General features: G+C 55.4%; 1 protein-coding gene across 1 annotated transcript; it reads left to right on the top strand.

Moving 5' to 3' along the window:
• The first annotated feature begins 1,252 nt into the window (after positions 1–1,252).
• MPO (myeloperoxidase) lies at positions 1,253–10,575 on the top strand. Its single transcript, XM_055331319.1, has 12 exons — positions 1,253–1,346; positions 1,478–1,571; positions 1,874–2,049; positions 2,260–2,383; positions 2,497–2,626; positions 2,697–2,903; positions 3,891–4,209; positions 6,464–6,624; positions 7,931–8,186; positions 8,629–8,799; positions 9,402–9,639; positions 10,368–10,575. The coding sequence occupies exons 1-12, from the start codon at positions 1,271–1,273 to the stop codon at positions 10,573–10,575; spliced, it is 2,160 nt and encodes a 719-aa protein (XP_055187294.1). The 5' UTR covers positions 1,253–1,270.
• The last annotated feature ends 353 nt before the right edge of the window (positions 10,576–10,928 follow it).

Here is a 10,928-nt window from a genome sequence, read left to right as displayed (position 1 = left end):
AGGATCTGCGGGCATACCTGGAAGGTGTTCTGGATGTGTTGTTGTTCCTTGTTCTTCATCCAAGATGTGGTCGGAGCATAAAAGACAAGAGTGAGGGCAGGACGGTGGTTGGAATGGGAAACATGGCTAGACCAAACCTTATGGGAGCCTGACAAGGACCAGGGATGTGGACAAGCATCGTCATTAGTCATGGGGTACTGGTCCTTCCCAAGAATGGCAGCTGCTTTGCCAGCATTCTTTAGGGGTGACACCTCCCCCTCTTGCATCTCAGACCAATCCTAAAGGTTAACCCCAGTCCTCCTAACTGCACCGATTTTGTCCCGGAGAGGCCATGGGCTGTGTCACCTAACTGACCACTAACCACATCCAGCTCTGCTCTTTCCTGGTTTCTGAAATCCAGGAACGGATGGCAGGAGTGCTGAAGACAGTCTGCTACCCAAAGCTGAGAAGGGAGGAGGAAGGGGAGAGAGGAAGTTACCTTGGTCCCGAGCCTGTAGCCCCCAGGCTTTCCTATGAAACCCAACGGTCTCCAGCCAGATTTCCTGTGCCTTTAGCCTTTGCCAAGAATAGAGGGCTGCTAGGAGCCAGCATACTGTTGGTGGTGGGGGACAGCCTCCTGAGGCTGATGGATTATTACTCCAGTTGGTCCCTACAGCTTCCCTCCTCCTCTAGGGTCACTCCATGTCCCATACTTCCTTAGGCTGTTGGTTCCTGACTTTTGTCCCTTTTGAAGGATCTCCAGATACTCAGTTTAACCAGAATTTTGGAGGGGGGTTATGTTGTCTATACCTCCTGGGGACAGCAGTGGTCTAAGCACATAATGGGAGCTAAGAAGCTCTGGGGTGGGATGCTAAGTTCAAAGGCTGGGCACAGCTCTAGTCTCTCCTCTTCTGCCCCTCTCTCCCATATGAGGGACTACCTTTTGGGCACCCCAACCCCAGTGGGGGAGGAGAGAGCGTTTAGTATGGGAGGGGCTAGTTCCATCTGCCCCACCCCCTCCCCACGCCCAGAGGACATAAAGGCCTAGATTTGGCTGAGCTGCGTGGCCAATACCAGGTGAACTTCCAGGTAAGGCCCTGGAGGGCTCAGGGACTAAAGTAAAAGAGAGGTGCCTTGACTCCTCCCCTGAGGAGGTAGGTAGGACCCATTGAGGCTGGACTGGAGTATGAAGGTGGGATTGAGGGGCCAGGAGGAGAGGGATGGGAGGGCTCTCTGCTCCCAAATGCACTGTGCGCTCGGGACTTACTGGGCTTGGGGTCTTGTTGCAGAGATGCTGCTGTTGCTGGCCCTCGCAGGGCTCCTGGCCATTCTGGCTGTGCCCCAGCACTCTGAGAGTGCCAATCCAGGTAACAGTGCAGAAAGAAGGGAAAAGGTGGTGTATTGGGGTGGTTCTGAGTCACAAGGATTCCTTTCTTCAGCATAGACTGCCCTGGGCTCTGGGACCCATTCTTGACCTTGTGACCCCTGTTCTGGGCAGCTGTTCTGGAGGAGGTGGAAACCACAGTGGTAATGACCTGCATGGAAGAAGCCAAGCGACTAGTGGACACAGCCTACAAGGAGCGGCGGGAGAGGTGGGGGCCGGGCATTTCCCAGTTCCGGGCAAGGCTGCCCCACAGCTTTCAGAGATCCAACTCACAGGGGGCCTTGAGGGTGGGGAAGGAGCCCTCCGCCGTCTGTCAGTCTTTGTGTCTTTGGGTTTGAGAGCATCTTCAAAACCATCCCTCCCCCTGGCCTTGCCTCTGTCTGGACACCCAGGTCCATACTCTGCTTATAAAGAGAAACCTTCTCCTGTCTGTGGGTCTCTGTCCGGAGCTCGCCTGGGGCTGGGGCTCTGCGGAGTGTCTCTGGCCTCACTCCTCCCTTCTCCAAGCAGCATCAAGCAGCGGCTTCACAGTGGCCTGGCCAGCCCCATGGAACTCCTGTCCTACTTCAAGCAGCCGGTAGCAGCCACCAGGACAGCTGTGAGGGCTGCTGACTACCTGCACGTGGCCCTGAGCCTGCTGGAGGGGAAGCTGCGGCCTCTGTGGCCGCGGCCCTTCAATGTCACTGGTACAGTGGCCCCTACAACCCCAGTGTCCTGCTCCTCTAGTGACCTTGGTCATGTCCCAGTGAGCCTCCCCCCCCTTTCCAGGGAGTCTCGGGTGCACGGGAGTCTGCTCTCCCTGTTCTCAGCCTGGGCCCCCAACCGACGCTCCCCAGCTTAGGATAGGAAATGGGGAGACTCGGGAACCACACAAGCCCCTCCTTCCTCGGCCCCAGATGTGCTGACCCCCGCCCAGCTGAATCTGCTGTCCAAGTCGAGCGGCTGCGCCTACCAGGACGTGGGGCTGAAGTGCCCGGAAAACGACAAGTACCGCAGCATCACCGGGCACTGCAACAACAGGTGCGGCTGGCAGCGGGCGGCCCTCGGCGGGCGGGCGACTGGGCGCGGGGTCTGCGGGGTCCCCCACAGCCCGCGGCGCCGCCTGGTGTCAGCGCCCGGTCCCGGCTCTGCAGACGCAGCCCCACGCTGGGAGCCTCCAACCGCGCCTTTGCGCGCTGGCTGCCGGCGGAGTACGAGGACGGCTTCTCGCTGCCCTACGGCTGGACGCCCGGGGTGAAGCGCAGCGGCTTCGCGGTGCCCCTGGTGAGCGCCGGCGGGGGGCGGGGGCGGGGGCCCGGGGGCGGGGGCCGCCCTGACGCCCGGTGTTCCGCAGGCGCGCGCCGTCTCCAACGCCATCGTGCGCTTCCCCACGGAGCAGCTGACCCCGGACCAGGAGCGCTCGCTCCTGTTCATGCAGTGGGGCCAGCTGCTCGACCACGACCTCGACCTGAGCCCGGAGCCGGCCGCCCGGGTCTCCTTCGTCACGAGTGTCAACTGCGAGATCAGCTGCGAGCAGCAGCCGCCCTGCTTCCCGCTCAAGGTGCTCCCTTCTTCCCGCTGCCTGCCCGGTGGGGACCGGGGGCAGCCTTCCTGGAAGCGGCCACCTCCCTCTGTGCCCAGAGTTCCTTCCCCAGCTCCTGAGGAAAGGCTGGCCCTGCCCACCCCCGCGTCCTCGCCTGCCTCCGACCTCGGCGAGTGGGTGCAGCGTGCCCAGTCTGCCGTCCTCCGCTCAGAGGGCCGCCTCCCCGCCCCTGCCCCGGCGCGCGCTGCCTGGGGCTCAGAGCCGGGGCTGTCGGGTGCGGGAGGGCTGGAGGGGACTGGCTGGTTGGGGCACATACCCAGTAGGGAGAGGATGAGAGAAAGGAAACAGAATGGCAGAGGTGGGGGGGGAGGAGAGGAGAGGAGAGGAGAGGAGAGGAGAGGGGAGGGGAGGGGAGGGGAGGGGAGGGGAGGGGAGAGGGAGAGGAGAGGGAGGGGAGAGGAGAGGAGAGGAGAGAGAGAAGAGAAGAGAAGAGAAGAGAAGAGAAGAGAAGAGAAGAGAAGAGAAGAGAAGAGAAGAGAAGAGAAGAGAAGAGGCAGGAGCCAGAATGAAAGACAGGAAAGGAACAGGGAAGGGGGCAGGCAGGAAAGGTACCGGAAGAGGAGGCCAACTGAGAGTTAGACACCACATCCAAAGAACAGAAGAGGGAAGGGCAGACGGGAGGGAGAGAGAGAAAGGCAATTTAGGCTGGGACTAGCCCGCCCTCCTCCAGGGGGCCTCACATGCTGCTTTCTGGAGTTCTGGCATTCTGCTGGTGCAAATTCAGGCAGTGATCCTCTGTAGCCTTGAGAGGCCTCCCTGCAGGCGAAGGGGGCCACAAGTCCTGAAGAACCCTCCTTTTGGTGTCTGGGTCGCCCCCACTGGGCCTGGGTTCTAGGCTGCGTTGGAGGTGGGATCAAGGCCTTGGGGTGGGGGGTGGACAGGAGAAGAGTTATTCCTGCCCACTGCCCCTGCCCTTGGTGAATCGGCCCCATCTATGTGTCACAGATCCCACCAAATGACCCCCGCATCAAGAACCAACGTGACTGCATCCCCTTCTTCCGCTCCTCCCCAGCCTGCACAGACAGCAACATCACCATCCGCAACCAAATCAACGCGCTCACCTCCTTCGTGGATGCCAGCATGGTGTATGGCAGCGAGGACCCTCTGGCCACTAGGCTTCGAAACCTGACCAACCAGCTGGGGCTGCTGGCTGTCAACACCCGCTTCAGGGACAATGGCCGGGCCCTGCTGCCCTTTGACAACCTGCATGACGACCCCTGCCTCCTCACCAACCGCTCTGCAGGCATCCCCTGCTTCCTGGCAGGTCAGCCCTATGGGGGAACCTGGGGTGGTGTGGGGTGCTCCGTGCTGGAGCAACAGGGGGCCTGTTTGTGAGCAGCCTGTGAGTTTGCATTTAGAGAGACTCTGTCCTCACCAACTTTCTGATATTAATCCAGTTGCCTTGGTGACAAGTTGGATGCAGGTAGAAAGCAAACAAACCAAAAACAACAACAACAACAACAACAACAAAAACCCAAAACAAACAAAACCCCAATATCCAAACCCAAACCAAAATAAACAGAAAACAAAAACCCAAACCTAAGAAGGAGACTCAGGGATGGCCAAGGAGTCTCTGTCCATCTGTCCATCTCTTTCTCCAGCTCTCCTTTTCCCTCTGGACTCTGGCATAGAGTTGAGTCCCCAGGGATGGGTAATGAAAGGGACAGAGAGCAACATGGCATCCTCACTCTGTAGAACCACATCATCTGGTATGGTAGCCACTAGCCACACATGACTATTTTCATTTAAGTTTAAGTTGATTAAAATTAAATTTAAAATTCAGTTCCTCTGCTGCAATAGCCACATTTCAAGAGTTCAATAGCCTCATAGGCTAGTGGTTCCCTTATAGAGCAGCACAGATGTAGAACATTTTCAACAATTCAGAAAGTTCTATGGGACAGTGCTGCTCCAGAATACCACCTCCTGCCATCTTGATTCCCTGTAATAAGAAAGAGTGGGGTTTTAAATTTAAACACCTGGCAGTCCTGGGGATATGGTGGGGCAGTAATGATGCCAGTGCCCCAAAATTTTCTGATGTTTTTTCTTCTTTATTTAAAATATTTTATTTTATTTTTTAAAGATTTATTGATTTTAGAGACAACATGAGCAAGGAGAGGGACAGAGGGAGAGAGAGAGAAGCAGACTCCCCACTGAGCGTGGAGCCCCATGCAGGGCTTGATCTCAGGACCCTGAAATCATGACCTGAGCTGAAATCAGGAGTTGGACACTCGACTGACTGAGCCACCAGGTGCCCCAGGGGTTTATTTTTAAGTAATCTGTACACCCAACATGGGGCTCAAACTTACAACCCCCAAATCAAGCGTCACATACCCCACTAACTGAGCCAGCCAGGGACCCCTCCAATACTCTTTAATGTAAATCCAGTAGTAGTCCTGAGGCCCTTCTGTTCACCTCTGGCCTCCCAACCTCTCCTCCTGATGGCTCCTGGTAGTGTCTACCCTGGTTAGGCCCTGGGGAGGAGAATCCAGGTCAGCTCTAGTCCCTACCAGAGCCTGTGCTTTTCTGGGCTAGTGAGGGAAGAGCACCACTTCTCACACAGTTATGGCTGCCCCTATCCTGGCATCAAGCTGCATTTCCTGGGCCTGGAACATCATGATCTCTGGCAGCTCATGGAATAGTAAACCTGCTCTCAAAGCATTTCTTTCCCACCAGCATCTGGAGCTGACAAAGACTGGACACAGTGTCCTGTTAAAGGGGCCTGGTCCTAACTCTCTGGCCCTTCCAGAGAAGGGTTGGGGAGGACTAGGGAGCAGATATCTCACCTGGTTTTTTTTGAACAGTCTCAGATGTAGACTATAAGCTTCCTGTGCCCTAGGCCCCTTTCCCCCCTACTCTCTGGATCCTGAGCAGGCTGCAAATTAGCATGTAGTAAGGATAGGGATGGCAACTCTGATCAGATGGTAATGGATTTCTAGAGTCCTGTGTTGAGAAGGATTCTGAGTTTGCATCCAATTTTAGCAGGAGAGAGTGCTGTCTGTGATCATTAGCTGTCTGACATGATCATGGAAGTAGGGAGTGTCAACCTCCATGCTTTTTTTTTTTTTTTTTTTGCCTTCTCTGAATCAAGAGAATAAGTCAACCAGGCAGTGTTCATGGATCACCTACTTTGTAGCAGGCACTGTGTTAAACTCCATGTACCTATGTGTGAGTTGGGTGGAGGGTCAGATACTAAAAGGCACAAGCCGTGGTCCTCATCCTCAAGGAGCTCCCAGTCTCAGGTACTGGAATATGGCAAGTCATGTGTTGGATCTGATGCCTACTAAATGAGCAACTTCAACCAGCAGTGCCCCTAAATGGAGGAAGAATTTATTTGTTTATTCATGGCAAACCAAGGCATCAAGAGAAGATGTCCTAAAGGAGGTGTAAACTGAGCATGGTGTGGGAAGATGGATGGAGAGGAAGTCTGGGTTTCAGACCTTGGCTGGGGAGGGAGTCTCAGTGGAGCCAGTCCTTTCTGATGGGATCTTAGGACTGACAGTAGCTTTTGCTTTCCCAAGGGGATACCCGCTCAAGTGAGATGCCCGAGCTCACCTCCATGCACACGCTCTTTCTGCGGGAGCACAACCGGCTGGCCACAGAGCTCAGGCGCCTGAACCCCCGCTGGGATGGAGAGAGGCTCTACCAGGAAGCCCGCAAGATTGTGGGGGCCATGGTCCAGGTAGGTAGGCAGTCCTGAGCATTGGTGATGCCGGAGATCGTGCAGGCTTGGGATCCTAACTTGGCTCCACCATACCCTAGCTATGTCGCCTGGGGCAAATGAACCCCATGAGTCTCCACATGCACATCCATGACATGGTAAAAATTAAATGATATATATGAAAACACCTGGCAGATACTAAGTGCCTGACAAAGGTTACCTGCCTTCCATCCCCTCCTTCCTAGACTGGTTCTCCTTTCTCCTTTCCTATCAGCGGTTTCAGGAGGGTTAAGGGGGTGGATCCAAAGTGCCTGGTGCATAGTAGCTGGTCAGTAAATGCCTTTCCTTTCCTCACCTCCTCGAGGCACCTGGCCCACTCACCTCTTCTGTTGGCTCTATCATAGCTCACCCAATCTCCTCTCTCCCAACACCTTCCTCTTCTCTTTCTCCTTCCTTCTCCTTCTCCGTCTTCTTCCTTTTAAGGTTTTGTTTATTCATGAGACAGAGAGGCAGAGACACAGGCAGAGCAGGCTCCCTGCGGGGAGCCCAGGACCCCGGGATCATGACCTGAGACGAAAGCAGATGCTCAACCACTGAGCCATCCAGGCACCCCCTCTCTCCCAACTTCTGATGCTTCAGCACCCCTATCCTCTCCCCAAGACACACACACACACACACACACACACACACACACACCTTTTCCTTGCTCTTAGACTCCGGAGGGGGAGAGAGTTGCAGGTCCTGAGGGTAAGTTTTGGCTTTGCACTAGGTACTTAAGTGAGATTCATTTAAGCCTCAAGAACATTCCAGACTCTAGCTAGAATCCTTATCTTTTCTTTTCCCTGAGGAAAGCATCCAGAGTGGCCCTTTCCCTTTTTTATCTCTCCTCCTCCACAAACACATCCTGAACCCCACCATGAGCAAGTACTTGCTGGGCACCGAGTAATTTCAAGAGGAAGGAGATACAACCCTTGCCCTAAGTAGCTTATAAATTAGGAGGAAAAAGACCAGTAACTCGAGGGCAAAGGAGCTATTGACTAACAAAGCCCTTTGTTATTTCATCTTTTAAAGACAGACGGCAGCATAATTATCCTTAATTTACATTTGAGTGACAGGGCTCACAGAGGTTAATAACTGGCCCAAGGTCACACAGCAGGCAAGAGGTAGAGGTCTATTTATGCCACTTGGTGCCACTCTGTTAGACTGAGATCCAGTGCTGTGGGAGGTAACTCCCTGGCCATAGGCAGTGGAGGGACACCCCCAAGCGGGCAGAGACTCTGCACAGAGGGTGAGTAGAAAGGCCCCTCTGAGCACGACTTTTCTTTAGATCATCACTTATCGGGACTACCTGCCCCTGGTGCTGGGACCACTGGCCATGAGGAAGTACCTGCCGAGGTACCGCTCCTACAATGACTCAGTAGACCCTCGCATCTCCAACGTCTTTACCAATGCCTTCCGCTACGGCCACACCCTCATCCAACCTTTCATGTTCCGCCTGGATAACCGGTACCAGCCCATGGGGCCCAACCCCCGCGTTCCACTCAGCAGGGTCTTCTTCGCTACCTGGAGGGTAGTGCTGGAAGGTGAGCTGGACCTAGGCCAGGAGACAGTGGGCTGGCAGCGGAGGATGTAGTGGGGGTGGCCTTGGCAGCAGGGAGCGAGCGCAGGAAAAATCCTCTTCCTTCCATCTTTGGGGATCCTACCTGATTTTCCAGCCTCAGTTCACTGCTTCTCTATGTAATAATAAAGGGTGGGTGGAGATGGCTCATAGGGAGTCATGACTCTCAGTGACCCAGGAGCCCAGGGGCTGGGTGCACCCCAGCTTGCAAGTCTGAATGGCATTATCCCCCAAGACTTCGATTCTCCCAGTGAAGACCTGCCCACTGGGGCCACCTTGGCACCAGGAATTGCATGTGCCCAGCCCTTTCTGCAATCCTCTGTCTGCATCTGTTTTTTCCCCTAACTCCAGTCCGAGCTCTGATACTGAGCCAGAGCCTTCCCCACGTCTTGCTCCTCTCATCCCAGGTGGCATTGACCCCATCCTGCGGGGCCTCATGGCCACCCCTGCCAAGCTGAATCGCCAGAACCAGATTGTGGTGGACGAGATCAGGGAACGGCTGTTTGAGCAGGTCATGAGGATTGGGCTGGACCTGCCTGCTCTGAACATGCAGCGCAGCCGGGACCACGGCCTCCCAGGTGAGGGGCTGCAGGAGCCCCCTGCTCCATCCCACCTCCCACTCTAGAGCCCTGCCCTCTGCAGTGCCCCCACCTGCCCAAGTGGGCTGGAAACCTGTCTCCCTCACATTTCATTTTCCGTCGTTTTACATGCACTTTGAGGGAAAGAGATTATTATCATTTCCATTTTACAGATGAGCAAACTGAAGCTTGAAGAGATTCAGAACCTGCCCAGGTTCTTCTCCAGCTAAGTCAGGGATAGAGCTTGAATTTGAACCCAGATCAGCCTAACCCCAAAGTCTATGCCTACATTATGGGACAGCTGGTGTGGCTGAACCTTCCAACACACTTCACCCCTCATGGGTCTGTGAGCTTCAGAGGGGGGGCAATGAGATGTTCCTATTCTTGGATGCTGTAGGAGTTTTGGTGGTTGGGAGGGCAAAGGAAACAGAGAGGGTCTTGGCCCTTCATTTCAGGGTTCCCTGGGGGCTTACAGCCTGGGAGAAGCCCCTGTGTGTCCTCCTCTCTCTCCTGTCCTTCAGTATATGGTAGACAGCCATGGTGTGTTGGGGAGCTGGGCTTTCTGAGACCCACCCACAGCCACTGCTGCCTCTCCTTGGCAGGGTACAATGCCTGGAGGCGCTTCTGCGGCCTCCCTCAGCCCAGCACTGTGGGTGAGCTGGCCACGGTGCTCAGGAACCTGGACCTGGCACAGAAGCTGATGAAGCAGTATGGCACGCCTGACAACATTGACATCTGGATGGGTGGGGTGGCTGAGCCCCTGGAGCCTGGAGGCCGTGTGGGCCAGCTCCTCGCCTGCCTCATTGGGACCCAGTTCCGGAAGCTCCGAGATGGTGACAGGTGAGGGGCGGTGAGCCACGTAGGCCCACTGTGTGGTCGCAAGCCTCTTTCCCCTACTTATCGGGGCCCCTACTTCCTCCTGTGAAGTGAGGGGCAGCAAGGGATCTGTGATTTTCCAGTGTGTTCCTGGCCCTCGAGATCATCCTTGACATGCTCTGAACCTGTGGGGGGGGGGGCAGCCAGGAGGGACCTGGACCGCTGGTTGTGAAGGAGGGAAGACAGAGAAAATGCAACTTTACTCCTCTGATTTCAAGATGCCACCATGCAGCAGTTGCTCACTGTTGAACAGTCCCCAAGGCGCTCTTAGTGTCATTTCAATGTGGCCCTGACATCTATCAGGCCTGGTTCTTACCTAGTTCATATTGTGTCCATGGAAAAGTTAGAGAAAAGTGTCCCTCTCTGGGTGGACACATTATAAACAGATTGATTCTCTGTGCCCCCATGGACACAGCCCCGGGCCCGGGCACAGGGCTCTGTGAGTGAGTGCGGGCCCAGCTCCCTGCGCAGCGTTGCCCAGGTCTTGGGGCCGCTGGGCTGACACAGGTAGAGCTGAGGCCAGTGGGCAGCGGCGTGAAAGTCCCTGGGCAGTCTGAGGGCCTGGAGCCCTCGCAGGCTGGGGAGTGGGTGTCTGGGGTGGTCCTTCTTACATCGAGGGTGTAGCTTGAGCCAGCAAACGCCCTTCTGCTGAGGACAGCATCAGTGCCACATCCTCGGGTGTCCCCATGCAGGTTTTGGTGGGAGAACAGAGGTGTGTTCAGCAGCCAGCAGCAGCAGGCGCTGGCCAGGATCTCCCTGCCCCGAATCATCTGCGACAACACGGGCATCACCACCGTGTCCAAAAACAACATCTTCATGTCCAACATGTTCCCTCGGGACTTTGTCAACTGTAGCACACTCCCAGCATTGGACCTGACTTCCTGGAGGGACAGTAACTAGAGGCTGGGTAAGCGGGGGATGGGGTGGTGAGGTGAAGCATGGGCTGGCCACCTGGGGCCCCAAGGCTTTCCTTTTCTGAAGTGAGCCCATCCCTGTTCTGGCCAAGAAAATGAGTGACTAGACATCCATTCATTTGTGTGTGTGTGGTATGTGTGTGCATGTGCAACGCATATAAATTGCATTTCCTATATGTGTGTTTTCTGTGAACATGGGTGGTGCTTTGGACACTGTGTATACGCGTCGTTTATATGAGTATGTACTTGCTGTTTATGTATGAAGCATATGGAAGATAGTAGAGCACACTGGTGGGGAGCACAAGCTCAGGAGTCAGGTTGCTGAGTTCAAATCCTGAG

Source organism: Nyctereutes procyonoides, unplaced genomic scaffold (assembly GCF_905146905.1).
Source record: "Nyctereutes procyonoides isolate TBG_1078 unplaced genomic scaffold, NYPRO_anot_genome, whole genome shotgun sequence".
NCBI classification, from domain to species: domain Eukaryota; kingdom Metazoa; phylum Chordata; class Mammalia; order Carnivora; family Canidae; genus Nyctereutes; species Nyctereutes procyonoides.
Note: the sequence above shows the minus strand (reverse complement) of the source record. Positions and strands in the feature narration are given on the sequence as shown.

Excerpts from the sequence above, each read along its gene's own strand:
- MPO (XM_055331319.1), top strand. The coding sequence starts at position 1,271 with ATGCTGCTGTTGCTGGCCCTCGCAGGGCTCCTGGCCATTCTGGCTGTG. Across the intron at positions 2,050-2,259 it reads GCGGCCCTTCAATGTCACTG|ATGTGCTGACCCCCGCCCAG; the intron begins GTACAGTGGCCC and ends CCTCGGCCCCAG. Across the intron at positions 4,210-6,463 it reads CATCCCCTGCTTCCTGGCAG|GGGATACCCGCTCAAGTGAG; the intron begins GTCAGCCCTATG and ends TGCTTTCCCAAG.